Below are 27,391 nucleotides of genomic sequence, written 5' to 3' on the forward strand. Positions count from 1 at the left end.
TGTAGGAATTTAGGAATTAAGTATTTTGTCACCTTTGGGAGTGAGGATTTTAATTCTTATCCACGCTCACAAACAAAGATAAAACACGGAATTGTGTATATTTATAAATAAATGTATGTATCTACATATTTATATTCGGGTACGTGCATAACATGTATTTATAGTACAGATTGTAGCTTATTAAAAATTGTGAGAAGTGTTGGCCACGGGTTTGTTGACCGATATAATAAAGTATTTTACTTTTTACTCTCCTGCCATTTACAGCCTTGTTGTGGATGCTTGCCCTCATGGTGCCCGTGGTGTAGTTTGTTTATATGTTAGCTTTTTTCTTCTGTGAATTGCATTCATACTTCAAAAATCATAAAAGATGCGTTCATTTCTTGGATTATTTTCTGCAATACTCCAAAATCCAGCGGAGAAATCCCATCGACTTTTTTGACGAGGGAACCAGTGCGATTCTAACTTCCAAAAAATACGTCATGCCTGCAGCACTCTATAGCCAGCAGGACAGAGACAAGTAGATATGGGAACTGCTTGCAGCTTGAACAGTATTATTATTTGAAATTCATGCTAAACAAACCTCAGCTGCTGACAAAACGGAGCTCAAACAGAGAAGTTATTAACACTTTCCTATCGGTCCCTCAGCAAACGTAGACACACTCAGCCGAGCTAATGGGATCATGCTGTGCAGCAGATAGGAAGTTCCATGCGTTGATAAGGTGTTCATTGTGTGAGTGGGCGAGTGGTGATAGAGGGGACAGAGAGTGAGAGCTGTGTTCAAGACAAAGCACCTTTTCTTATCGATAATTGCTTGGCAACAGTGAATCAGCTACCTGATTACTTGCTGATTACTCTAGCAAACGGCAAGCCCTCAAACAACTCCATCAATGCTGCGTCGTGATTATATCTCTGGGCAAATTGCTGGTGCATTGAGAGCAGGGCATATTAATCCAATTAAACGTTCATTGGCTTCATTTATCTCTTTATATTTTGACCATGTGACATTCAATAGATTCCAAAACAAGATCAAGTGCGATTTGGCTTCCATTGTGCACATCCAATCTTTCCAAGGATGTGTTTTGAGAATGCCAAGTTACATCGGGTACATTTCTGAGTCTGCAATCCTGACCGATGGTGAAGTATGTTGGGTTCTCCCGAGGATAGCTTCATTTTAAGATATACAATCTCCGTGTTTCAAAGCAGTTTCGTTCCGTCTCTGTAGTCCAGCACATCATAATCACGTTATAACTCCCACCGGTCTCTAATATACGTATAACTGCTAATCAAAGACAAAATGGTTGCGCGAGCATTTTAGTCTAGAGTTAGGATGCTCAAAGAAAATAGTAATTACACTGTTGCACAGATTTCTAAGCCTCAAAAGCCAACTGTACCTTGAGGCTATGTCAGAAATGAGACCCTTGTTTCCATGGTAACCAATCGCAGTGGTACCACTGACCCACCCAGCAAACTCTGCTCTCTCACTTATCTCCAGAAACAGAGGTGGCTGGCCAGACACTGCATCCTTAGACATATCCTCTGGTCTTAACGAGCACTTCCCCTGGTCCTCCTCTGATTTTCAGATTTGAATATTTATCTAGTTGCATCCACTGCAATGTCTTTTATGTTCTTTTTTAAAATGCTCATATAAACTGCGGGGTTTATTGCGAGGTATGTTGTTTAACAGTTTAAGGCAGTTTCAATTTAACGCCCCAAAAATGAACGAAGTCAACTTTGTGCATCTGATGGCAAGCAGCCTGTTAGCAGTTATGTGTAACATAGTGTGGTCATTTGTGCAACAACTTACTATAAATGGGTTGCAACATAAGGGTAGACTTAGGATATAACTTAGCTCTCCCTACAGACTACATCGCCTTTACATTCACACACACACAGTGCACGCTCAGTCTTGTGCTGTACGGTAACTTTATGCCGCTTCACTTCGCCTGGGAATTACCGGTGGCACCAATTTGTTGCTTGTTAAAAATAAAGTCAAAACTTGTAATCGCTAAGGTGTTGACTTCAGCAGAATCCTTTCGCCAAGATGAAAGTTTTCCAAAGACTTGCTGATGCTGTTTTTATCTGACAATATGTGTGATACAGTGATCCGCACCGTAGGAAAGTAAAGCAATCGATAAATGACTTTAGAATTTGACCTTTTTCTTTGTCAACAAAATAGTCGTGTAATATGACACTTCTCTATCATAGTAGTGTCTTTCTTTACCGTTTTATCCAAAATTATACCAGGTGAAACTTCACTCCCTGCGACATTGTTTTAATTGCGGGCAAGTCAGTAAAATGTGGCAAATGAGCAAAGTAACAACTTTAATCTAACCTGTTAAAGCCAAGCAGTAAGTGTTGACTTTACTCCATCGGGCTGCAGAACTATTTGCTAGAGAATATTTGTCGAGTCTGTTAGTCTGTGTTTGTGAAAAGCTTGTGTTATTGATTGTTCTGCCTGCAGGTAAACTCAACAGCTAATGAACAAAGCCCAGAAGAAGCTGTCAGAGTCCTGTCAAAAGCCATTTTAGGAAACAGAGGAAATCACTACCTGAGCAGAAACAGACATGTTGAGAAAATGTCTGGGCACCAAAAAACGTCGATTACAACACAATTACTCCTGGAATGCACTGAGCAACATAGCCTGATGATATATCACGGTCAAACCATGGGATTCTACAATCGACGACCACTCACTAACATTTTTAACTGACTCCTAATTACATGACATTTCATTTGAAGACTGTCCTGGGGAAACGTGGAGACAGGAGCAGCTGCGGCAGCGGTTCCAGGTCAATGCCAACAACAGACAGATGAATGCCTGTAACAAAGTTTCCTTTTAGCCTTTATATCCTGACTCAAAGGGACAATTCCAATTTCCTGAAGTGGGGTTATCTATAGTCAGTGTATTACCTGTAGGGTAGAACTGTACGTTGCATTTAAAACATTTTCAACACTTCATTTGGCCGTCAGACAACGCTTTTTTGACGGGAAACTGATCATGTGGCATCCATCTATGCTCTCTTTATAGCCACATGACTCCTTTTACCGAGCACCTGCCCACAACAGTACATTGCTCTGCTCCCGTGCTGTTACTCTTGTCATCTACTACACTGACAACGAAAAGGTACCTCATACAACCCACTTCAGAAAATCTGAACTATCCCTTCAATCACTTTAAGCCTTCCTTTTTGCCCCAGCATCAATGAATGTGTCATTTTAACACTCACTTTTATTCTTTCTACTGCACGTATTAAGGACGTTTGTTGAGCTGGGATGCTGTGTTAAAAATATTATCTAACATCTGGCAATAATTAACCACAGAGATTTGTGTTTTTCTTCAACAGATATTTCAACGGTGAGATGAAATGTCAAAATGAAAACAGCAAAAAACAAATGCAAAATGTAAAACAGCTGTTAATACTCGTATTCATAAATGAAGTAGGATATTACAAACAAAGAGTGATGTGTATTGACAGCAGTGATAAATAATTAGAGCAAGTATAGGAAGAGTTGGGTGACTTACAGCGGACTTCCAGGTACAATTGCTTGATGTCTTGTCCGATGGAGTTGCTGGCGGTGCAGAGATACTGGCCGGCGTACGTGAACAGGACGTTTTTCAAGGTGAGCGAGGACACCCGTGCGTGGGTGCGTACCACAATATTTCTATCAAGGCTCTACAAAGAAGAGGAAAAAGTAATTAGTCTCACTTGTAAAGCCTGACATTTTCACAGACGTGGTTGCATGTCCTACTCTCTCAGAGATTCCCTCAGATTGTTTAATAGAGTTTTTATAATTGTTGGTCTAAACACTGAAAGAAACAGAACAAGAGAAAGAGATGCTGCTTTTAGTCTGTTTATAAAGAAATAAAAGGTGAGCTGGGAAATTAACTTCATCAACTAAAAACAAAGAAACTGTAACAAACACTGTTTGATCGAAAGGTGACCTGCAGTGTGAATAATAACTGTTAATAACAAAAAACACCATGTGATGAACAGCTGGATGAAGACAACAGAAGAGATACAACACCACAGAAACAGAATACAAACAAATGATGCATGAACAAAAATATACAAGACTGGTGTTATTCTATAGTTTTCTTATTGTAAGGTGAGTGCCACAGACAGGATGGGGACTAGATCTAACTAGGGATTTGTAGACAATAAGAAAATATTGATACACCAGCCTTCAGCATTATCCACAGTGTGAACTTAGATTAAAGCTCTAGGCCCTGATAAATGTAATTGACCCATGTTCAGGAGATTCAGGTGAACAAGATCACCACATTCTCAATCACAACTCGTCAAATACCAAGACTAAAGACTACCTCCGTGCATTGCTATCAGATGCCGAGACGAGGTTGACAAGGTACACACAGCAATCTTAAACTCATATGCGTAATTCTCAAAAGCATACAAATAAACCAATAAATACACTTTGTCTCGCACATAGCAATACAGTGGACATAATGGCCACTGAGAAACTATCCCTGCATCAGCATGAAAATCAGCGAATGCACAGCGCCCCAGGAAATAAACTACGACAGTATGTCGATTGCTGTCCCAACCATTTAACAGTGTAGTTGCAGGTTTACAGCCAGTTTAATTGCAGTTGGAACACGATAAATTGCAGTTGTGACAAATTCATTGTTAAACCGTGTTTTTATTTTCCTCGGAAGATCCCTTTCATTGCCTTGCCTGCTCGGTTGAACCTGTTGTATTGTGGATGTACAGGGTCACTGAGGATGCCTTATTCAGAACAAGCTCTCAGCGTGAGCAGCTGACATCTGGGCACACCCAACGACCTCAACTGGCCTTATTAATCATGCGGTGCAACCGAGGTTGATCTGCGGTGTTCACATTACCAACTACAACGATGAGGCCAGGTGTCCTGCTCCGTTCTTTATTCTCAGTGACATTAATCGTCACATCTGACCATTTTCACATAGAGTATTTTGCCAGAAAACTAATGCAAGCATCCCGACAGGACATCGATTGAGATTAAAAAATGTGCCGCAGACGGTAACAGGCAAGAAAAAAAAAAAAGACATCAATATGTTAGAGGAGCCATGAGGCAGGTCCTCAAAAACGTCTGCCTGTTAAAAACACAGTAACATTTTTTTCTTCCCTTTGGGGCGACACCTAGTTCAAACCAACAGAAGATATACATCTTCCTTCTACCTGCCATGATTTGTCATTAATATTTTAGGCTTTCAAGGTGCATCAGCATTTATGTTTTATAAATAATTGAATGTTTTTTGTTGTATTAGCATTATGGCATGAAGTGACATCCTCTACAGAACAAGGGGATGCAGATGTGGCAGAAACATTTCTGCTGTTTACTGAAGATCTGAGGGAGTGTCCTGGAACATTTTTGAAAGGGCAGCATTGATCTTGCCTTACTGCAATGACACAGGCAGGAGCTGCATTGGTCACACTGTCGGAATGTAAACAGGGATGAGTTTAATGAAGAATAATAATGTAATGATACAACAGAGGTAGGAGTGACCAGGCAGACCTTTGAACAGGATTTATTCATTAATTCCAACGAATGGTTTTAATTATAAAACTCTGATTCTCCACTAAATGAATTATAACAGTGGACTTGTGAGGGAAGGCATTGGATTGGTGTCACACAGTGCCCCCCGTTTGTGTAGGAGCCCCTTCTTTGCTTTGTAGGGCCGAGCTGGCACTCTGTTACGCAAACTGGCAATGCTCATGTTTCACTTGGCCGGCACAAAACAAATCCAGTTCATTCTTCATATGTGCTGCTTCTTTTTGTACTGGATTTAAATCAAAGCTGTCACAAGAGTAGTAAGGATAGTTGAGGATTTTGTGTTCCTGTTAGCACCTCTTCAACACCTGTACAGCCTTACTGACTCTATAACAAGATGTTTATGCTGCATTAATGTCACACTGGATTTTCTGTAAATATTGAATGCAGACTAGGAACAACTGTTCATATCAAAATCCTTATGGTGATTACAAATAGGGCATGTGAGAATTTTCTAGCTCCTTCGTTTGTCAGCTGGCCAAAAATCTGATAAATATAACACACCAAGATATGAGAAAGACTGCAGCTCTGTGAGGCTGAAAAGACCAAGCCGTTCTCACACCCTGCTCGTCAAGCCCTCGGTGTCTGATACTGACGCACGGAGGCCCCACTTAGCATCTATATGAGATGCACTCGGCTTTCATCTAACTCTAATAGATCCGGGATGTAAAAGACGTACGTCTTTTTTTCAAAAGCACACTATGCATGTTAAGAGCAGAAACTGACACATCCAAAACAAATGCTAGAGGAGTACCTAGAGCGTCATAGTTTGAAGCTTAGGACAACTGACTCAGCCCCTGTGTTAAAAGAGTTGAGATTGGGAAGGTGTTGTATAGACACTGCGGTGACCAAAATGCTTAAATGCCAACACTAACAATGTTAACATGCTGGTGTTCAACAATAATGTTTAACATCCTGTTTTAAGTAGAGCTGAGGCTGATGGGAATGTAATTAGTTTTCCAGGTATTTGATCATCAACTATTGATCAACTAAGAAAGAAATCCAAACAGTTGTTGAGACATTTCACTCTGGAGGAAAACATTTCAACCTGCTGGTTGTAGACTATAGAAACTATTGTTGCCCTTTCCCATTGCAGGAACTTTTGTAAAAGGCATGTCTAACAAGTGTTTTTCAGTTTGCCCTGCGGCATGCATTTTGATCCTTAATTCTGCTATAATCCTGTATCTTCTTTTTTTCTTCAAATCCCCTGTTTATCCTGGTGATATGATGTATCCATGCTTCTGCCAGACTCTGAAAAGAATGTCTGGTACACCTTTTCTTTTCTAATTGCTGACTCCAGCTCTTCTGTATGGCCTCTCTGATCTCTATCCCTGATTACAATTGAGGGTCTGGTCACCTTCATTCGTCCAACAAACATTCTCCATTGTTCTTCTCTTTTGCCCTAGTCAATACAGATGCTGCAATAACATGGTGGCTATTGTGTTTACTGCTGTCATTCTTGCTGTGATGTGAAAACCCATCTGCTTGACCAATCAAGGTTGATAGACCTGCCGGCAATCCCTGAAAGTTCTTGCATTAAGTTTGAGCTCCTGAGCAGGGCCTACTGTGCTTTTTTAATTCTGTCATTGAAAAGGACAATTAAACTGATCAAAGTAGAGCTGAGCCTGACAAGCTGAGACAACAATATCTCAAATTGGCCACTGCACCCAGAATACAATTCATGATTAATTGTCTCCCAATCCGGGGGCTGGATCCTACAGCCGGATTTGACACATGAAGGTCAACCTGCGCCTCCTCCAGAAATTAAAACTGATGGTGCATTCAAGCAGTCCATGTCAACTAAAGAAAAAAATGTTGACATTCAGGGTGCTCCGGTGGCCGAGGGGGCCCTGGTGGTAAGTTGCTTACCATGAATCTACAAAGCAGATCATATTGGATACGTTGTGCAGTTAGACATTACTTTTTTGTGAAATTGCTTGTACTGTGCAGATTTTGAAGCTGCTCACAAAAGCACAAAGTAGAATGGTTGTTGCTTCCATTATTTCCACCTTTCAGGATCCATTCATCATCATCATCATGACTAATCTTATAATGCCTGCTTGTTAGCAGCCTGATTCATGCCTATCACAGAGCTGAGCTTAGCCGCTGCAAGCAAGACCAAAACTGTTGTTGGTGACTACAAATTAGTTTGATCAGTGTGCAATAGAAGTGCATTCATCGACAGTTGGTTTTCCATGGTGGGCTACATCAAAATATTTAACATGGAAGCATTTCTGTCTCCACTGCTGTGCAGAACCATAGACTGACAATATCTTCAGACACATAGAATATTAAGACCGGTATCTTCACCACAGATCATGAGACAAGTTAGTTTTATGGTATTCCTGTCTTCAATGTTTTTATCTACGCAGCCAGATACAAGCTGCTGTATCAGGTTAAACACAATTTATACTCTTACTCCTGTCAGCCTGTAGAGATAAGCAGTTAGGGGAAACCATTGGGAAAAAGAGAAAGGGAACAGTAAACAGTTGAGATGATGCACTATAAACACATCTTTCGACTGGCAATCATCTAGACAAAGACCAGTACTTCACTACAGCAAATGGCTAAACTTTACATCTACTAATAGCTGGTTGTCTACAAAAGGAAAAAAAAGCTACAGGGAAAACCACCTACAAGTACCACACTCCACATAGCACTGTGCTGCTCGAATCAAAGAGGTGAACTACGGGAGGGCTCATAACGTAATGAGACAATCACATACTAGTACATATGCTGCACACGGTCTGCATAGCCTTAAATCACACAACCTGAAATCCAGGTGACTGTTCAACAATGTGACACAAATCCAGTCACAAGATTGGATGGCCTGGTCTCCTAAAAATTGCGTTCCCATACAACAAAACTGCAATGTCAATAACGTTTTGAGGGAAACACATTTTTGATCATATTGATTTTAGACAGATCGTATATAAGTTTCTTGTTATAGTTTGTGGAAATCCGAGGAGGTCGGGCTGGATGGGTGGGTCAAAGAGTCAGTGTTGACTTATCCTAATGTTCCTTTATGTTCCTAACTAAATAGCATAACAAACATACTTATTTTAAGCTAAATCATAATGTTTTACTAAGCCTAATTTTGTTACCTCAACAAAACCAATTTATAATTTTTTTTTTTTCAATTTACAAATTGAACCACATGTTTAAACCTACAACCGTAATCTGGGAGGAAAGGTGTTTCCCTCGAAACGTCATTGAAAATGCATTTTAGTTGCAAGGGAATGTAATTTTGGAGGAGAAAGGGTTGGATCAGATAATTGAAATGAACTTGAAAGTGAAAATAGGGAAGTAGCAATTCACGCACTGGATTATGTCATTGGCTGGTGAAACTACTTCAACCAATCGGAGACGAATTGTATGACTTTAGGAAAAACAAGTTGTATGGGACTGCTGCGTGTGCAGAGACTCTTCACACTGTCAGTGTTGATAGAGTTCTTGCACACAGTCCAGAATGCTGAGCTGCACAAGTTAATTTATTGTGTGCATTTTTATTAGCGGTGCCATTGGTTCATGGGGTTCATTGAGTATTCTCACAGAGAAGCTTAGTAAAGTAAATTAATTGCTTTTCTTGTCGTGCATGTGGCAGTGAGTGAAGTTAGGGTGTTAAATTGTGTCAGTTCTATCTACGAACAGGAGTTCTCACTTTGAGGAGGGCCAAGAGTTTGCATGTTTGTTTCAAATCAAACACTACAGCAGGGAGCTGGTGTATAAAAGTATAATACTGTTTCATAATTGAATACGCTTGTCATCATTTTCCATGGCATGCTTAGGTTTGATTCTTAAAATCTTGTAAAATGTGATCCAAGGGATGTTACTAAATCGTCTGTATCTCAAATGATCACACCACAAAAGGAATTCCATCTCCTTCCATTGTACTGGGGTGGGCACAGAAATCTGAGAGACATCTACCTCAAAACCTGCCTGCAAGAAAACCTGTTTTTGTCTTGTTTTTTTGTACTTTAGGTGAACTGACCCAGTAAGACCAACATATTAATGAGGCCCCACTGCAGGCGTCAGCTGCTGTTGTGTTTTTTTGAAGTGAAAACATGCAGACTGGCACGTGATAGTCGGCTACACCATTTAAAACCACTGTGTTAAGATTTAGTATAGCGTGATGAGTTAGCGGCACGGCAGAGCAGACAGTGTTTTCTACGCGAGGTAGTGGAGCTGCTGTGCCTATCAACAACCCAGTGCAGGAATTTGTTTCTGCCCTGAATTGAGCAAAGTCTGAGAACTAACCAGACCATGCAGCAGGAAATAGCAGCATGCTATATGGTCAACATCTACTTTGAGATACTGTGACTGTCTCGACAAAAATAAACAGGGACAAGTAAATAGAGTGAGTTTAATGTCTACTGGAACTAAGTGGATTAAATGTACTGTACTACGCGTCTAATGGTCTACATATTTGGTGCACAACTAAATGTAGTGAGCACTAAATGACAACACTTCTGCTCTGCATTAAAAAGGGGGTAGTCTACTGTGTAAGTGTAGGCTATTACAACTAGAGTCAGGCTACCATATTTAGTAGCCATACCTCATATTTGTCTGGTCGCGTCCAAGATGCCTAGAAGGGAACAAACACAGAGGAAGCAAAGACAAACAGCGACACAGAGGAGCAAAGTGAGCTTTGTGCAGACTGGATTTACCTGCAGGACATGTGTAATGCTGTAAGGACCAGACCTGCGATTTTGAATGTTTTAGCTCATTGGCTCCAAATAAATTGCAGCCAATCATTCTCCAGCACCAGAGTGCATTTTCTACCCTCTGGGTAGTTTTTTTTATTCACATCCATTGAAAAGAATTGCAGGGAAATCAACCTGCAGTGACTTTGGAATTGCTAGGTGAGTTAGGTAATCCATCACGATGAACTTTGTGTCTGCTATTGTTTATGCCACGCAACACTAATGTAACTTTGATCAAAACTAATGCAGACATAATGCTTACTGTGATAGATTACCCAACTCAACTTCCAGGAATGTGCATTGATTTTCATACCCAAGTGAAACAAATGGAAACCAATGCTTGCCTGAAAGGTAATTTGAACATCTACACCACAGCTACATGCTTTGGAAAGTGCAGCAGTAATGTGCAATATACATGATTTATGACCAAGGGGCTTATTAAACATGGATGCATACTGGCATTGTTTGTATTCACAATTAGCTAAACCATTGATGAGGATTACAGGGAATTACTTTCACATTGGATGATACTGATTGATTTTTCTACCAAGAAGTATTTATTACAATTATGATTCGGTCATCAATGAATTACACTTCTCTATTAAAATATTCACAACAGAGCATAAGCAATATTAAAACCAGACATCATTAAGTTCAAGTTTTTCTAAAAGGGAAAAGGACTATCGGGATTTCTGGCTTGACAGTTCAATGCCGTCAGGGAATTTACAGAACTGCTCAAAATGCCAAACTGGATTTTTCTAAAGCAGCATGGGGGCTTCTCAAAGAATAATGAATGTACTGTAAGAGGAGAGAATTTGGAGGCACACTGAGAAAAAACAGGGCTTTGAAACTAATTATGAGTGAGCCATTATCTGTATCTACTTTGTTTTCCTCATCAGTGGCTTTCTCATCGTATTATTCTGTGTTTTGATCAACTCTTTCATGTATGTGCAGAAGACTGGTGAGCAGGTCTTTCATTGATTTAAGTAATTATACTCTCATGGTGTAAAAAAGCATCTGGTAAGAATGTGGAAAGAACCTCAGGAACACAATCACACTGAAATCCCTTCTTAAGAGATAATACCGTGATAACATCCATTATCGTTTTTACGAGACAGTGAAGTTGTAAACGGATAGCGGCAGCCAGTAAAATGACGTCTGTCATTTCACATCATTCTCAGTGTGTCTGTGCTTTTGCAGTCTTGCTGCTGTGATGTAGAACTAGAATGTGAATGGGAGACGGAGCACGGCAAACAGAAAACGGACCAATGATGCATGATGATCAGATGACAAATTAGTAACAGCTATCACCAAATGATCAGTGGGATGTTCTGATTAAAGCCTCATTGAATTTAAATTGATCTGACAGATAGATAGGAGAGGGAGGGACGATGACAGGCTGTAAATGGAAGAAGTTACGGTGTGGCAACTATGAGTGGCAACAGGCAAGTCCTGTCTTGCAGGTGGAAGATACGATTCAGTAACTCGCAAAACAGCCATGAATGCACTGTGCTGTGTGAATGCTTCCACTGATTGGAAGTGATAAATGGCACATTTAATAGGAAAAACTTGGGACACCATAGCTGAATCAAATTCTCTTCTGATCATCTGATACTGGCATTCGTAGAACCAAGAGTCGAAAAATGGGACGTTTGGCTCTGGAAGGAAAGTCATGAGGTCACTCAAATCAAAAACATTATGCTTAATCCAAGACTGTAGTGTATTGAGCACACTATCGCCACTCTGCCGTCACTCTTTGTTATTCTGCGAAATATTTACCATTGCCATCATATGTCCTTTCTCCCAGCATGGAACTGCGGTGGAGGCATTAAACCAGCAACAATACTTTTTGCAAGCAAAGCTGTTGGCGCAACACCCAGCTCCACAAGGCTGGGATGCGCTGCATTGCCCAGTCACGTAAAAATAATGTTTCCACGTATTGGAAATCATTGATTTCATTCATCCTTGCTTTTCAAATGAAAGATTTCACAGTGAGTCATGTGCTTCAATGACTAATTGCGGTTGAAGTTGAAATGCTTTTGCTGTTGATCTGCTTTCATATGTTTTTGTTAATTTAAAACAATGAACCCAAGATGTGTTCCTGAGCAAAGTCGTTTTTTAAAGCCACCAGCCTTACTTACCTGTATTGATTTTAACTGGTACCACTAGCAAAGATGCTACAGATTGTCATAACCGTGGTCTTTTTTTAGTTCGATGTTGTCATACCGAGGTAGAACGGTTCATCTCACAGTGACATCTCTGATGTTACATAATTCATCACACAGCACTAGCTGAATGCAGCTGGACAGACCTGTGAAGTAAAGCAGGCCAGTATGGCCCACATATTGTGCAACTCGGTGTCCTTTGAGACATAACAGCACAGGTGTTTTCACTGTGTCTCCAGGAATAGAACACCTATTGTTACATGCACATACATTATAAGGCATGGGGTTCCTGCTAAGTAACCACTTTTATATTGACAATGTTGGTGCAAGAGAGCACACTAGAGAAGACAAATAAGAACGTACTCTTTAACTTTGTTTGCTTTTATATTTCATGGAGAACAGTGAGGCTACGGAAAAGACAATCCTATTCATATTCTGAAGGATTTCAAGGATTTTGATTATTAGCCATAATGTCGTGACCATCCAAGATAGACTTACTATGAGCTACGATGGTATGTGCTCATACGTGTCGCTTCATGGTCTGTTCGCGGGTTTCAAAATGGACCAACATAGCTGCTCGTTTGGAAACTTTGTCTTGTTTTACAAAAACAGTTTACAGAAATGTGTGCTGATGATGGACTGGTTACTTTGCATACAATGGCCTACTTTAGTCAAAAATGTGTACATTGGGCATGGGAGTGATTAAAATGCAGCACAGACTGACCCATATTCTAGAGAATTACTGCAAAAATAACCAACATTATTATTCAGTTTTTGTTACAAAATCATATAGTTTCCTTCTACGACCTGCTAGCAAATTTCTGAAAGCCTAGCACCAGTCCATAACCCAGGTTATGGGAGCCTCTGCAAGGGAAATACACAGTGCCTAACTACCATTCCATATCAGAATATTAAGATGTATTATGACTTTTGCCGTATCTAATGCATGCTGAAGCAAGAGCCGGATTGCAAGGTGTTCCTGAATCCACAAACCTGCTAGAGGCAGAAAGGTAATTATCTTAATACTGTTTACTGCATTCACCGCAGGAAATTACCCCTCTGAAGTGACTAATCCGTCTACTGCTCACGTGATGCATGTTGTCAGAAAAGACCGTTAAAAAAGGTATAAAAATTATACCATTTTAATGAGCTGATAAGAGCATAACAATAGACAGATGAGATTCTCTCTCCAGTCTGGCGACTGCCAGCAGCTGTGACCACTGTAATGCAGAAAATGCACAAGGGCAGTATTCATAGCTCATACGTCTTAAGGAGCCTTTTTCCATGTTCTATAGCCAAAGCTTTCATCCAGCATTATTGCTAACACTCCTTCAGGACATGAAGAGAAAAAACGAGGATCTATACCAAGGCGTGACAAAAAATGCATGACCCGTATGTGTCTGGACGTGCAAGGACTTCTTTACTTCTATATCATGTTCCTCCTGAGAAAAATTGCCCACTCATTCTCAAAGTGGATTATCACAGCAGTTTGCCAGAGTAGCTAAAGCTGAGTTTAAAACAATCAGACTTTCAGATAGAGGGAGACTCGGGGCTCCTGGCTCTCAACACAGCAATAATTAAGAGCTAATTTCACTGAAATCCTTTTTTCTCTTTCTCAAACTTACTCTCACTTAATGTTCTCTGAATTTCCAATGAGCACTCTTCATACTATTTTCACAAAAATATTCCCTTTTAAAAATGCTAATGATTAATAGGGAGGTACATGTACTCTTAACAACGCTGGGGAATAGCAGCCCGTGGAACTGCCTGGACATTGGATTTATGGCAGTCTGCACACTCTCCCCTCCAGCATTCAGGTACGTACAAAATAATTGATGCAACTCTAGCTGTATTGGAGAAGGCTACCAAAAGTTTAGGGACATGTTTGAATCCAAACAGGGAATAAGACTTTTTGAGTGTATGAAGCACAGCGAGCAGCTGATTGGCCGATCATTGTAAGATGGGAGGGCTGCACGAGCAATGCATGCCAGGGGACCGGTGACTGAATTCCGTGGGAATAGTGGTGGATGTTTTTTTCTGCGATAAACGACAATTTACTAGAGCTTTGTTATAACAGCAGTTCTTAAAGAAGTTCACATACATATGATTGGTTAACAGTGTCTGCGCTATATTGCCAAAATTAGTGCAGGTCATCACATCAAGGACATAAAAAAAAGTTTAGAAATACTAAATGGAATTCAAAGACAGATTTGATTTTTCTTGAATAAAAATACTGCATTCATATCATTTCTCTCCATTTCTGAAAGGTGCTAATTCTACAAAACCAATATTTATATCTAGAGTCTCTCTATTCCCAAAGGTTTATTTGGTTGTTTATTTGGTTTTCAATCTGGATCTGGATCGTAAAAAAGCCTGTGTTTGATTAAGTGTGCTGTTTGAAAGTGGCACTGTCCAAAGAAAGAAGCACAAAATGAGTACCTGCTCTCCTTCAGTGAACACCCTGTTTTGGAAACTCCAGGAGATGGTGGGTGTGGGGTCGCCCGAGGCCTCACAGGTCAGGGTGACCTGTTCGTCAAACTCTGAGGCAGTCTGGTTATTCAGATAGGTAATCCTGGGTTTCACTAGGAACAAGACAAAAATGGCGAATGTGTTAGCAAACAATTGCCCATGTGGCCAGCTGATGAGTGTAAGTTGAATGTATTCTCCTTTTAGCTCTCTTTTGGTCTCTACCAATCCTTGAGGAAAATAAGCTATTAGAGGCTGAAGAACTTAGCAGAGCAGCTGCAGAGTGGGCTGATACTTTGCTGTGGTTTGCAACACCATGGGTGACATCTTGCACATTTGATGCAATGTTGAAAATATGTAGGAGTGCAGCTTTAAAAATAGCTGTTACATATTGTTAGCATTACCGTAGTCAAGTATACAGACAGGCTTCATTAGAGATGTGGCTTCATACCCCATTGACTGATAATAGAGCTGCAAGCACATGATTACATGAGGCGGGTGCAAATTTGCTCATGGAGAGAAAATCTAGTGTGATATCTTTCAATGTCCTAAGGGGTGGCTTAATTAGTTTTCAATAGGGCACGCTTTTGACTGTACGCTTCACGCTGTGTAGCTTTGCACCGAGCCACTGGAACAGCTGTGGAGAAGTGTACAGCACATGTCAATAAGTACAAAAGAAAAAGGCCAGAGAGAGAAAAAGAACCTCAGCCTCTGTTATGCTTTTGTAGGCGAATGGAGTTATTCTCTTACCGAACACGTTCAGGCTGACTTCCTCGGCTTTCTCTCCTGCCTTGTTCTTGGCGATGCAAGTGTAATCTCCTTCATCCACTTTCTTGACACTTTTTATTAACAATTCCGAGCCGTCGTCGCTCACGCTGTACTTATTACCCGTTTCAAGGACAACGTTGTTACTGTAGCAGAAGGAAAAAGAGGAAAAAGACATGGCAGGGTTCACATCACAAGTGTTTGCCTACACGACTGCAGGGGCCTACAAATAACTTCCTTAACTCGCTGACAATGATCTGCTTGGGATTTTATCTCAGGGAGAGAGCAGCTGGTATACAACAAAGGCTAGGAGACCAAAAAAGCTGCCCTGTGCTGTATGCGTCTGAGAAACTTCTCCAACACTTCCACAGCTTTTGTTTGCCTCAGCTCTCCTTTAGCCCTTTTATCTGTGTTTTTAAGAAGGCCATGCACCAATTTGATGATGATGCATGTTTCCTTCAGTTTTGAGAAAACCCTCTTTCACTCTTGAGAAGCAGAAGTCTTCACTGGATCTTAAATGTCCTGTCTGTGTAAGTATTTGTATGCCTGGAGTAGCATCCTTCCTGAGGCATTTTGCAGGAAGACAGTGAATGACAAACAACAAACAAGCTTCCTTCACCCCTTTGTTTCTTCACTGCCTCACCCATCTGTCCTCCCTTCACCCTCGCTGTCTGTCTCAACTGTTCTCTGTTCTGGCCAGCAGCTTCATCCCCCTCAGCCTCAACACCCACATCACACTCCAGCCTTGCTGCATGGAAGACAGCTGTGAGCAGCATCTGGGTGTTCAATAGACTTATTCACTCACATGTCTGCAAATAAAAAGCTTTATTCCTCTCACAGCGGTGTTGCTGTTGGTGCTGCTGCTGCTGCGTGACACCATTAAATAATGCACCATGAATATGAAAGCATATTGAGCTAACAGCTGTATGATGGAAATAGATGTTGGTTATTTGTACCTATCAGAGCTTGAGAGGCGATCGAGTATCATTAATTCATACTGAATAAAGGTACTTGAGATATACTATACCAGCTAAAGATGAATCCATGCTAGAGAAGTCATTACTGATCTCCTTGAAAGACCTGGTTACACAAGGGATTATGTTGGAATGTTGAGTGTTAACTGCTATTTGACTATGTCACATACCTATTTAATCAACACTTTACATCTCAAATGTATACTGCTCATTCATGTTCAGGTTGTATTCACAGGTCGTGAAGATTAATTAGGCCACCAATAAAAACGGAAGAGTTTCAACCTTCTCTGCCAACAAAAGATGTTGAAAGATCACATTTCAATTCATGAATTTAAATATTAAGTTAAAAATAAATAAACAGGGACGTTGTAGTCGCATCAAGGGTTTCAGATCCAATTGCTCTTGCATAGACACCCAATAAAAACAAAGACGCTGCCCGTTTTCTCACGTTTGCTTAAATCTCGACCTTGTAACACCTACTGTATGTTATGGCTACGCCATGTTTAGACGAACAAGTCGCTGGTGCAACCAGGTGCAGATTCACTACAGGTTTGTGCACGTGTGAGCGCCACTCGAACTAGATCTAAATGGAATGCAGTTTAAATAGTGTGTGGGAAGTAATAATACTCATCAAAGCCTTTTTGCACTTGTTACAGTGTAAGTGCATGCATCGTATCATCTCTCCCACACAACTATTTGTATAAGCAAGGCCACGCAAATTCACAAATTCACATTTATGCCCTATTTACCAACACTTTACATCATCATCTCCCTGAAATTAATCTTGTGCTTTTGCAATTCTTTCAACGGGGAGCACAACCAGTAAGTCCAGCAAAGCTGCAAGAAGCAGGCGGCCGGGTGATTTAAAATGTCTTATATCTCAGACTTGATCAGAAGGCTTAATTTATAAAAGTGGCACAAAAGCTACCAGCCTCGATGGATTAGTGCTAAACCTGAGACATGCGTTTGTGCTTCCAGATGGTGTTGAAGTACCCATTCAAAGGGCTAGTTTAGAGCACAGCCAGATATGCATATATTTGAATGAGCGCAATGAAAGAAACTATGTTCTGAGTTTAAGGAAAGTTGAAATCTCCATCTGAATATTTTTTTAGTATGCTACTGCAGACAGGTGTGTGCTTAAATCGACCATTGTGTTTGAGTTTCAGAAGAAGTAAAACAGTAGTTTATGTAGTCGTTCCGAAGTGCTGCCTTGAAATATTGCTGCATTCAGTCCACAGAGACTGAGCTGACAAGTATCTTATTAAAGAAATTACTTTTGTGTTGTCAATAAGCCACTCTTTAACATAGCTGCATTGAATCAAACACTCTTATAGTGCATCCAGTATCCTGATGGTCACATACACACAGTAGCGTAACCCTGCAATGAACCGTTCCTGTCCTTGTGTGTGCATCTTTATACATCAATGTCTGGTCTCTACATACATGTCCAACCTACACTGACATTGTCACTGTGTCCAGCAGCTGGAGACAGAGGGCAGAGATAGCCCAACAACATCCCCGAAATTTTTTTTTCTAAATGCTATCATCCAAACTCGTCACATACTGACTGTTAGTCAAAACCTTTGACTTCACTTTCAAACGCACTGGGTAGCCCAGCGTGTCAAACTATGACGCTCCGCTACAATCACAGTAAACACGTGGTTAACTACATTCAAACTAAACACTCCATGACACTTTGAGACACGGACACCATTCTCAAACAACGGTGTCCTGTGTTTGTTTTACTCATCCACCTCCCAACCAACAACAATCCCTAAAATGAATGAAAACCACGTGAACCAATGCAAAACTAAAAACCAGGGATTCATTTTTTTCTTTTCTTTCTGCTGACAGCTCAGATCCACCAATGATCCCAATCATCAAAACAGGCCAGTGGAATAACATACTGTGCCCAGGTGACGGTGGGTTCAGGGAAGCCGTCTGCGTCGCAGGCCAGCAAAGCGGAGCGATCGCTGTCTGCAGTAGCGTTGACCTCTGACAGCCTGGCGCGGATGGTGGGGAGCACTGAAAGAGAGATGACGAAAATAGAAAAGTAATGAGTACATGCAGCAAGTGTATACAAATCCTGAGCTGGTGTTCTGAAGAGGCTCCATCTAGACATACAGTATACATTTCAACTAATGGCATTAAATTATGTTTTTAAACTCAATGTGACCATGGATGTGATTTTTTTGTTTTTTGGGGGGGGCTTATTACTGTACCTTTCTATGTTGAGCAACAGGACAGGCAGGGAGCAGAAGGTGAAAGAGATGCAGACAGCGCTTACCGTTAACAACGACCTTGATCATCTTGAAATCTATTTCTCCCCTGGCCATGATACGGGCCTCACAGTTGTACATGCCCTCATCTATCTTCTTGATGCCGCGGATCTGCAGGTGGCCATTAACCATGATCTTGAATCGCACTAAAACAGAAATGGCAAAGAGAAGAGTCATTTATCACATACAATTATGCAGATTACATTCACACAAAAAATAACCAATGTTCCCAGTATGGATATTTATGTATGAATATTGTTGTTGCATCTTGAAAGATTCCATTCTCCATGGAAATTATGTATGTAAGTTAAGCGATGAACTGGAGCACCATGTGTGTGTGCCATAGTTTAAGTTTATGAATTATGTTTATTCCCTTCAATCTTGGAAATCTGACTGTGTGCATTGATTCAAGTAAAGGTTCAACAGGGACATAAAACTGAAATGCTTCACTTAGAAACTCAGACGGGAAGTTGGAGCCAGATAAAAAAAAAAAGTCCCAATTATCCCCGGTAATCAAGCAAGTGGTTGGAAGAACACAGAGAGCCTTGCGTGACACCCCGGCTACACCAGACGTACTTCAGCAGTGTTTTACACTGATCATAGAGCCTGACAATCTGTTGCACCTCTAATTAAACCAGCCATAAACACACAGTACCAGACTGAGCTGGTTAACACAAACCAGGTGTTTCTCACACGTTTCCTCCCGCACATTATTAAACTCCAGGGCTCTCTGACCGCATCTGATTTAAAAGCCTTAAGAGCTGAGTCATTTTTGTTGTTTGTTCTTTATGTGGCCCAATTTAGAGAACTAAAGCACTTCTCCACAATTGGTGACCGGCCAGTGTGCACTTTAAAACCGACTTGATTAAAAATGTTGGCTATATGGGGTGTACTTGTTAAGCGTGGCTTTCATCAGGGCAATTTATTTCTTCTTTGGGGATGGGGGCTCCAATGCCCCCGGTTCAATTTGCCATGCTAGTACGAGCACTTCAGATTCTCCGGCTATCTAATAGAGAAGCCCACAGCGTGAACTAAAGAAAGAGTCTATGCTATAAAATCACTCTATGCATATCATTATATACCGAGTGCTCAAAAGACTGTTTGGCGTGGGATTGTGAACGTTTTCTCCCCGTCACGTTTGAGATTTGCACACTTTATTGCACAACAGTTCCAACTCCACTTTTGTCCCCATTCTGGAGCTCTCTGCCAGTCATGGAGGATAACTTAGTACATTAACCGAAATATTAAAATGCAATTATGAGTTAGGCTCACTTTACTTAGGTATTTCAATTTTATGTAACTTTTCACTTCTGCGTCACTCCGCTACATATATTTAACAGCTATAGTTTACTTAGCATTTCACATGTACAATATTTGATCAGCTTATAAAATGACACATTGTCATATATTTAACTAGCCAACATATAAAGTAGTTGAAAATAGCTCCAACCTGCAAACATTTTAATGCTGCTTATCCTTTATGTTAAACCACCAGTAATAATACGGGCACATTTTGCATTATGAGTACTTTTACTCCTGATTACATTAGTATGGGACATGCAGCTGCTAATACTTTTCAATGCAGGTTTTTTTTTACGTTTACAAAAACATCTTTCACTGATTTCCACAATATTTTTGTCCGTTTCTTTGTCTGCATGCACATGTAAATAAGTGTAACAACCTCCATGCCTGAACTCAAGTTCAGCCAATATATTTCAAGTCAACCCATTTTTGAGGGCTAAGTGTGGTATTTAAACAAAAACATATGCTCTACATTTCATCGACCAGCTCTCAACTCGTGTTACGTTGACACACATGACAATGCAGTTCTGATGGGAGGTTTAACAATGCAACATGCAGCGTATGGTTCGGTCAACTGCTGTGAGGAATATTACATAAGCAGTTTTCAGTCTTCAGTGTTGGTTACAATTAGTGGTTTTTCCAGTGAAAAACACATTCCTTCACCAGACTCCAAGAATAAAGGCGGGCTAAGCACAACACTGTGGTGACTCCAGGCTCTCCAGCGGTCACCAAGGGAGGGGTTTACTCTAAGGTTAAAATAGGCCCAGTCCAAGTGTAAAAAATAATTCATCTCCACCTCAGTCCTTACACAGCAGATTGTAATTTTAGTTGAACTCTCTGAGGTCAATGTTCTCTGCTGGCTGAAGTTGAAATCCTTCACAAAAACGACATGTTCATCCTTCACAATATGAACAGCGGTTACAATACTTTCCAATGTTGAGTCACGGCAGCGAAAATATTTAGAAATGTATCAGAATGTCCACAGAATCCACTCCCCGCAGCACCATTCACTTCTACAGTGTTTATTGTTATGTTCAGTGTTTCTCTCCAACAGATACCTTGGTTCGGTTACACACCTCACAGCTCCAAAGCGTGTTTAATGGCGAAGCAACAACTGTGTAGAACAAAGGGATCAACTGTGGAGAGAAGGATTATAATGCTTTGGACATGTGGTGTTTTTTGTTTTGTTTCGTCTTTCACCGCTGTGACTGCAACTCGCCATTGGAACACTTGACAAGGGCTGTAAATTCCAGCTGATTCCAGCTTCCGTCCACTGTCAGGGAGCACAATACAAAGTCCTTTCTAGCCTGAAGGCACTGAGTCTTTGATATACTCAAAAAAGATGTTCCTTTAATAGTACGGTTACATGAATGAGCAAACTTGGCAATCCTGCAATGAGGACAGGGCTGCACGAACTGTCCAAAAACCGTCTGCCATGTCTCTGCTCCTAAATCCTAATTTCTATTTCATCATGTGTTAAACTAATAAGATTGAGTCAGGGGAAAACTGGTGAAAAACATATACTTTTAAACTTGTTAAACTTGCTGACCTGCATAACTTGGTAGGTCTAGACTGCATTGTCTTGTCTTGTCTTGTTGCAGACAGAAATGGTATTTTTAGTTATTCTCTTACCCTTCCACTTTTCCCTTTTTTCTTCAGTTTTTCAGATTATTTCCGCCTCTAGAGTACTTCTCCCTCTATTTGGAGAACTTAAAGTCCAATCTTCCCTCATACATCCTTTCTACTGGCAATATCCACTTCATGCTGGGCCAAACAAATATAATTTCCATGTTCATGCGTCATCTGTGAGGTCTAAAACTTCCCCACTGAAAATGCTCATATTTGCTCATAGATGAGGGGCAGCAGGAAAAGGAGATGAGGAAAAGTGTGGCAAATTGATTGGAAAAGGCAAATTGGCGAACGGCATTGGTAGGAAGGTGAGGTGACTGCTCAGGGAGTCAGGTGGATGAGAAGGAATGGCAGGTCGGAGGTGAGAAAGTAGCTCAAGCATTGGAACATTTGTGTTTGGGCTGGCTCACCATCTTTGGCAACCTGGATCCTGGAGCCCTTATGCTTCCAAATGATGGCGGGTGGCGGCGAGCTGACCACATCGCAGACTATGTCAGCATCATCGCCTTCATTGAACTCCTGTGGGCTGGGAGCACTCTGGAAGGTGATCTTTTCTGTAGAGAGATTTGTGAGGGACAGACCGACACTTTTAAAAGGTGAAAACTTTCATGTGTCATGTTAAGATTGCTTTCAAAAAATTGTGGCACCTAATGGTTGGTTCTGCTCCTCTTATTAATGAATAGTTTGGCTATTTAACCTGGAAGACTTGTTGTCTTGGATGACCAAGTATAACTTCATCTTTTGTTTACATTTGGCTTGGATGCCAACAATCCGGGGGTGAATAAATGTTAAATTACATTTCTTTAAAACTAAGGTATACAGCATATATAAGCAGTCTCCTGTAAATTCCTTTCATATTGTACTAAAAAGTTTTTCTAAAAAGGAACTTTAACTGGAAAAAATACATTGACAGTGAATATAATCCATTGAACATATCTGTCAAGCAATTAGTAAAACACAAAGGTATTTTCCAGGAGAATTTTACAGTAATTGCTGTTTTTGTACTGCACAGAGGGAGCAGGTTGTTTCCAGTCTTTTCTTCAATGTCAATGGTCTAATAAGAAAATAAAAATGTTTTCTCATAATTTAAATTAAAGACACATAATGCAGGAGGCATTATATTTCAAAAATGTACTGCTGCAAATTAGTATAAAACAGATGAGACTTACGGAAGATCTTCACTTGGACCGTGGCCTGGGCTTCCTTGTCCCCGTTCCTTGCCACACACTTGTAGATGCCGGCACTGTCCACGTTGGCGTGGTATATAGTGAGGGTCGACATGGTTTCATCGCCACGGCTCACAAAGATGTCTGGCCTGTTGGGGAGGATCTTCTCCCCGCTGGGGGTGTACCAGTCTATGTCTTTAGCATCTCCAACCACTGAAACACAAGAAAGTACATGAGAGTGAGGCAAGAAGTACACAAAATAAAGTGGATATCTGTTTTGCAGTTTTGCATTAGCTTAGCCTCCTTTTTTGTCAGAGTGTATTATCTATACCTATTAGAATAAGGTAATCAGGTACAGCCCTAATGTATTACATCATAGATGTAAACTGTTTTACAAGTTTAGGCAAGACTCTGTGCTCGGTTGCTATACTGTGAGAAAACATAAACGGACTCAAAATGAAAGATGAAACAGGAATAGTCATTATAACTTCTATGAGTCACAAACGCTGATGAATCAAGAATCCTTTTGTGTGATGATGGCTTGAACACATTATTGTTAAAATCAAAACCCGTCTCATCTTTTCAAGACCAGACTAAATATGCTGACTAAAACATGAAAAAAGACTGGCATGAATTATTTCTATTTGCTCAGTAGAACAGAGGATTATTCAGCAGCAGGCCGCTTTTGCTAAAAGAAAAATCAAATAACGATCATTTTTTGAAAAAGGCATTATTTGATTCCCTGAAACATAATGTCAACACTACATGCATGTTGACATCCTTTTCAATGGGAGGATTGGATTTCAAGCTGAAGCCACACTCTTTTATAGAGCAATACAGAACATAGAAGAATAAATTGGTTGTGTAATACTTTATAGAATGCCCATGTCTACAGTGCATTATGACACATTATAATCTGTTGATAGCCCTGTATAAGAATAGTTAAAAACATTCATAAATATTCATAATTCTTAACAATAATCCCAACACATTATAAAGCATTTTATGATGATTTATAACGTCAAGTATCATAATTCTACATAATGGATGGTCACTCAATGATATATTTTGGCAAGAATCATAGTGCATTATGATTGTCATAGTTGTAATATCTTCACATAATGAAATTGAATCACTGTAATAATGCATTATCATGTGCATAAAGTTTTTGTCACTTTACTTAAAACAAACAATAAACACTTCGGAGTAATTTATAATTACATTATAATGCATTGTACCAGTGATAATAATAATAAATTATAATGCAATATGATCCTTGCAACAAAAAAGTGACAAGCTATTGTGAAGTGTTATGATACTTGACCGTATAGGTCATTATTTAATTCTTCACTCTGTGTTGTGATTATTGTTATAAAGTATTATAGGTATTTATGAGTGCTTATAACTAGAATTATACAGTGTTATAGGCAAATAGTAATGTATTATACGTATGTTTATTATGCATTATATACATGGGCGTCAATGTATATAAGACCATTGCAACAGGTCTTCTAGCGGGAGTCAAGTGGTTACCGCTTCAGTACACAGTTATTCATTTTTAAATGGTCAGTTCACCCAAACTAAAGAATCTTACTTTTATTGGTGGATAAGACCAAGTCTACCTGAATGGCTACATACTGTTTGGTTTCGTAATTTGGGTGGACTGAACCGTTATTGTGTAGGCTCTGCAGTTTTATAATAACTGTGACCTACTGACTGTCATGATTTTATTCATGTACCGAATAGTCTAAAATGTCAGACAGCTCACCCACCAAATGCAAATACCACCTGTAACTCAGGTCATCTGATAACTGCACATGTACATTCAACCGTCTAAGACCTGTCTCATTATCTCTTCAGACTGCATCTCTCTTTGAAGCCCTCCTCCTCCTCCCTGACTGTGATCATAACTTCCCTCTACCTCCTTTACAAAAGACTGCTCAGTTCATTTATCCTTGTCTTTTTTTCAGCACCGTCTTGTCTTTTGTCTTGTATGTCTTTAATACGTGACTTCTAATCAGAGTACATCTAAAACGACATCAGTCTCATTATTCAAACTGAATCACTGAGATCACTTTTATCAGATGATCTAAATTCATACTGCCGGTATTGTAAGACGAGGGGAGATCTGCAACAAGCTGTGTTAAATGAGGTATGTTTGAGATCACGCTTACCTTCGCAGAGGAAAAACTTGGACTCTCCTACGCTGATCTCTCCTTGTGTTGGAGTGATTTGCACCTGGATGGCAGCTGGGAAAAGAAAAGACGACAGAGCAGAATATACATTGGTCTCTGGTTGCAGTGAGAGGAATGGTGACACGGGGGCAAAGCGCAATAAGGCAAGGCTCAAAATCTAATTGCTTTGCCTGCTCAAAAGATCAACCATTTTTCGGGCATATACCCTCTATGAATGAAACTCCGGGATGAAATGTCTATGCTCACTAGAGTGCAACATCTCCATGTGCAGATGGGTCATGAGTCTAGATAGGGCAATGTTGAACTGTCTGGCTGTTCGACAGTTATTCACCTTTCCTGTCTCGACAAATGGAGTGAGCCGCAACCCATATTGATGAGCCAGGTTGTGCTGTAATGCTGGATTTTTCAGTAATTACAAGCCACGCTGGATTTGTTTTCACCTTGTGTGACTCTGTGTGTCTTTCGACAGATTTTGCCCCTAGAGTCACAACCGTGCAAGAGGTATTCACGCAACTTTACAGGTGTGTAGTTGAGATCAAAACTGAGGCCGGGTTTGAAGACGGGTGTGTGTGTGTGTGTTTCTGTTCTACAGTAACATTCTATCCTGAGGAACTTCATTTCAACTGTACAAGATGCCTCTGCAGTGCCAGAGATGACTGCACTCCATGGCCTTGTGATTCACTCATAAAAAGCTATACCTTTTGCTGCCAAGACTTCCAAGGTGCAAGCTGTTATAAACTCTTGTTCCTGTGACTCTTGTAACAATCAATGGTCCGACACCTCACAATGTCAAAGGAAGTGAAAGCATGCAGTGGGCACCTCATGACAGATTGAAACTGGAGAAGAAGAAGGCTCAGTGCAGAAGGCTAGCGAATGCGTGGCATATTATATTGACAATAATTAAGTTCAGAAAAATGAGGTATTTCAAATTATGCAATTGTAATTAGCATGGGGTAAGATGATCTTCAGTCCTCAGAAGCGATCTTCAATATATTGGTAACACTACCTAAAAATTAATTTTTTCACTCAGTGTGTATATTAGCCACCTGACTGAGTCATTCCAGGGTGTTCTCGTTCTCCTTCAACCCATCTCTGCTTCTCCTGGCAGATGATTAAGAAGGCATAATGCCGTAAATCAAAGAATATCCTTTTCCTCACACTCTATTGCACTTCATCTCTCAGCATCAGCTAAAGCTGCTGTGACGCAGACAAACACCTGGTGTTTGTTCCTTACTGCGTGCTAACAAATTCAAATTCAAACTCTTGCATATTCAATGAAAAGTGTTACAACGCGTAATCATTTTCAAAGGCTTAATCAGGAAATCATCACTTGCACGTGTGTGTCAGAGTGACAGGACATGGAATATATATATTTTTTTCATATGTGAAGCCATTTAATTTAAGTCTCTCTTCAGTGATGTGCAGCATGGGAGTGAAGCACAGACCGCCGAGCAGAAACACTACTGAGTCGTGATCCGGAGCTTGACAGAGAAACCCCACTGAGCCTCCAGCATGTCGCCACTTCACACAAATGAGTGAGTCAGTCTCAGCCCAATTCCCAGCAGGAGATCCATGGGAATGGTTTGCTAAGACCCGCCATTTAAAGACAGGTAGCCAGCTATCATCACAGCACAGTGAGACGTTGGTGTTTCATGAAGCGTCAATTTTCATAGCCATAGAAACAGGTCCATGACTGAGAAGAGGCGGTCACAACAGTGACCTTTCGTTGTTACGTTTTTCCCCCAGCACACTCCGTAATGTGACCAGGCACCACCGTTACTCTGTGAAGCTGAAACCTGGTGCATTCACAAACGGCACACAACAAGCTCTTTGAGTAAACTATTCAAAGTGAGAATAACATCTCCCCCCCCCCCCCCAATATGGCTTAGTCAAAAAGTTGTACAAATATTGATGTGCTGCCACATAAATGAACAGTCCTTTGTTCCAGGTTATGCAGGCTCTAGAGGCATGGAAAACCACTACCCACAGTCTGTTTGCTTTTACGGGCTGGAGGTAGATACAAAGAAAACAACATATCCATTCTCTTCCCTCATCCAGTGAGATCACAGATACCATGCTGCAAACCCGAGCCATGCCTCCTCAGACTGGGACAACTGGCCAGAAATCAACTGATCATATCTGCAACACTAAAGACAACAAAAAGGAGTTCAGGCGGTGTGGGAAAGATAGCTATTCC

The 27,391-nt window shown here is 40.5% G+C and overlaps 1 protein-coding gene across 1 annotated transcript in view; it reads right to left on the reverse strand.

Annotated features, from left to right (window-relative positions):
• The window catches only part of ncam1a (neural cell adhesion molecule 1a), a 71,308-nt gene extending 45,834 nt beyond the window's left edge, over positions 1-25,474 (reverse strand). Inside the window, exons 1-10 of the mRNA XM_076101487.1 lie at positions 25,441-25,474; positions 25,174-25,248; positions 23,003-23,212; positions 22,244-22,387; positions 18,911-19,048; positions 18,531-18,648; positions 15,635-15,795; positions 14,858-15,000; positions 10,106-10,135; positions 3,524-3,674 (exon numbers count right to left, since the gene is read on the reverse strand). Coding sequence (XP_075957602.1) covers positions 3,524-3,674; positions 10,106-10,135; positions 14,858-15,000; positions 15,635-15,795; positions 18,531-18,648; positions 18,911-19,048; positions 22,244-22,387; positions 23,003-23,212; positions 25,174-25,248; positions 25,441-25,474 — 1,204 coding nt within the window. The remainder of the gene's footprint in view (positions 1-3,523; positions 3,675-10,105; positions 10,136-14,857; positions 15,001-15,634; positions 15,796-18,530; positions 18,649-18,910; positions 19,049-22,243; positions 22,388-23,002; positions 23,213-25,173; positions 25,249-25,440) is intronic.
• Positions 25,475-27,391: the final 1,917 nt, after the last annotated feature.

Source organism: Anarhichas minor, unplaced genomic scaffold, assembly GCF_050575085.1.
Source record: "Anarhichas minor isolate MPS153535 unplaced genomic scaffold, ASM5057508v1 ptg000027l, whole genome shotgun sequence".
NCBI classification, from domain to species: domain Eukaryota; kingdom Metazoa; phylum Chordata; class Actinopteri; order Perciformes; family Anarhichadidae; genus Anarhichas; species Anarhichas minor.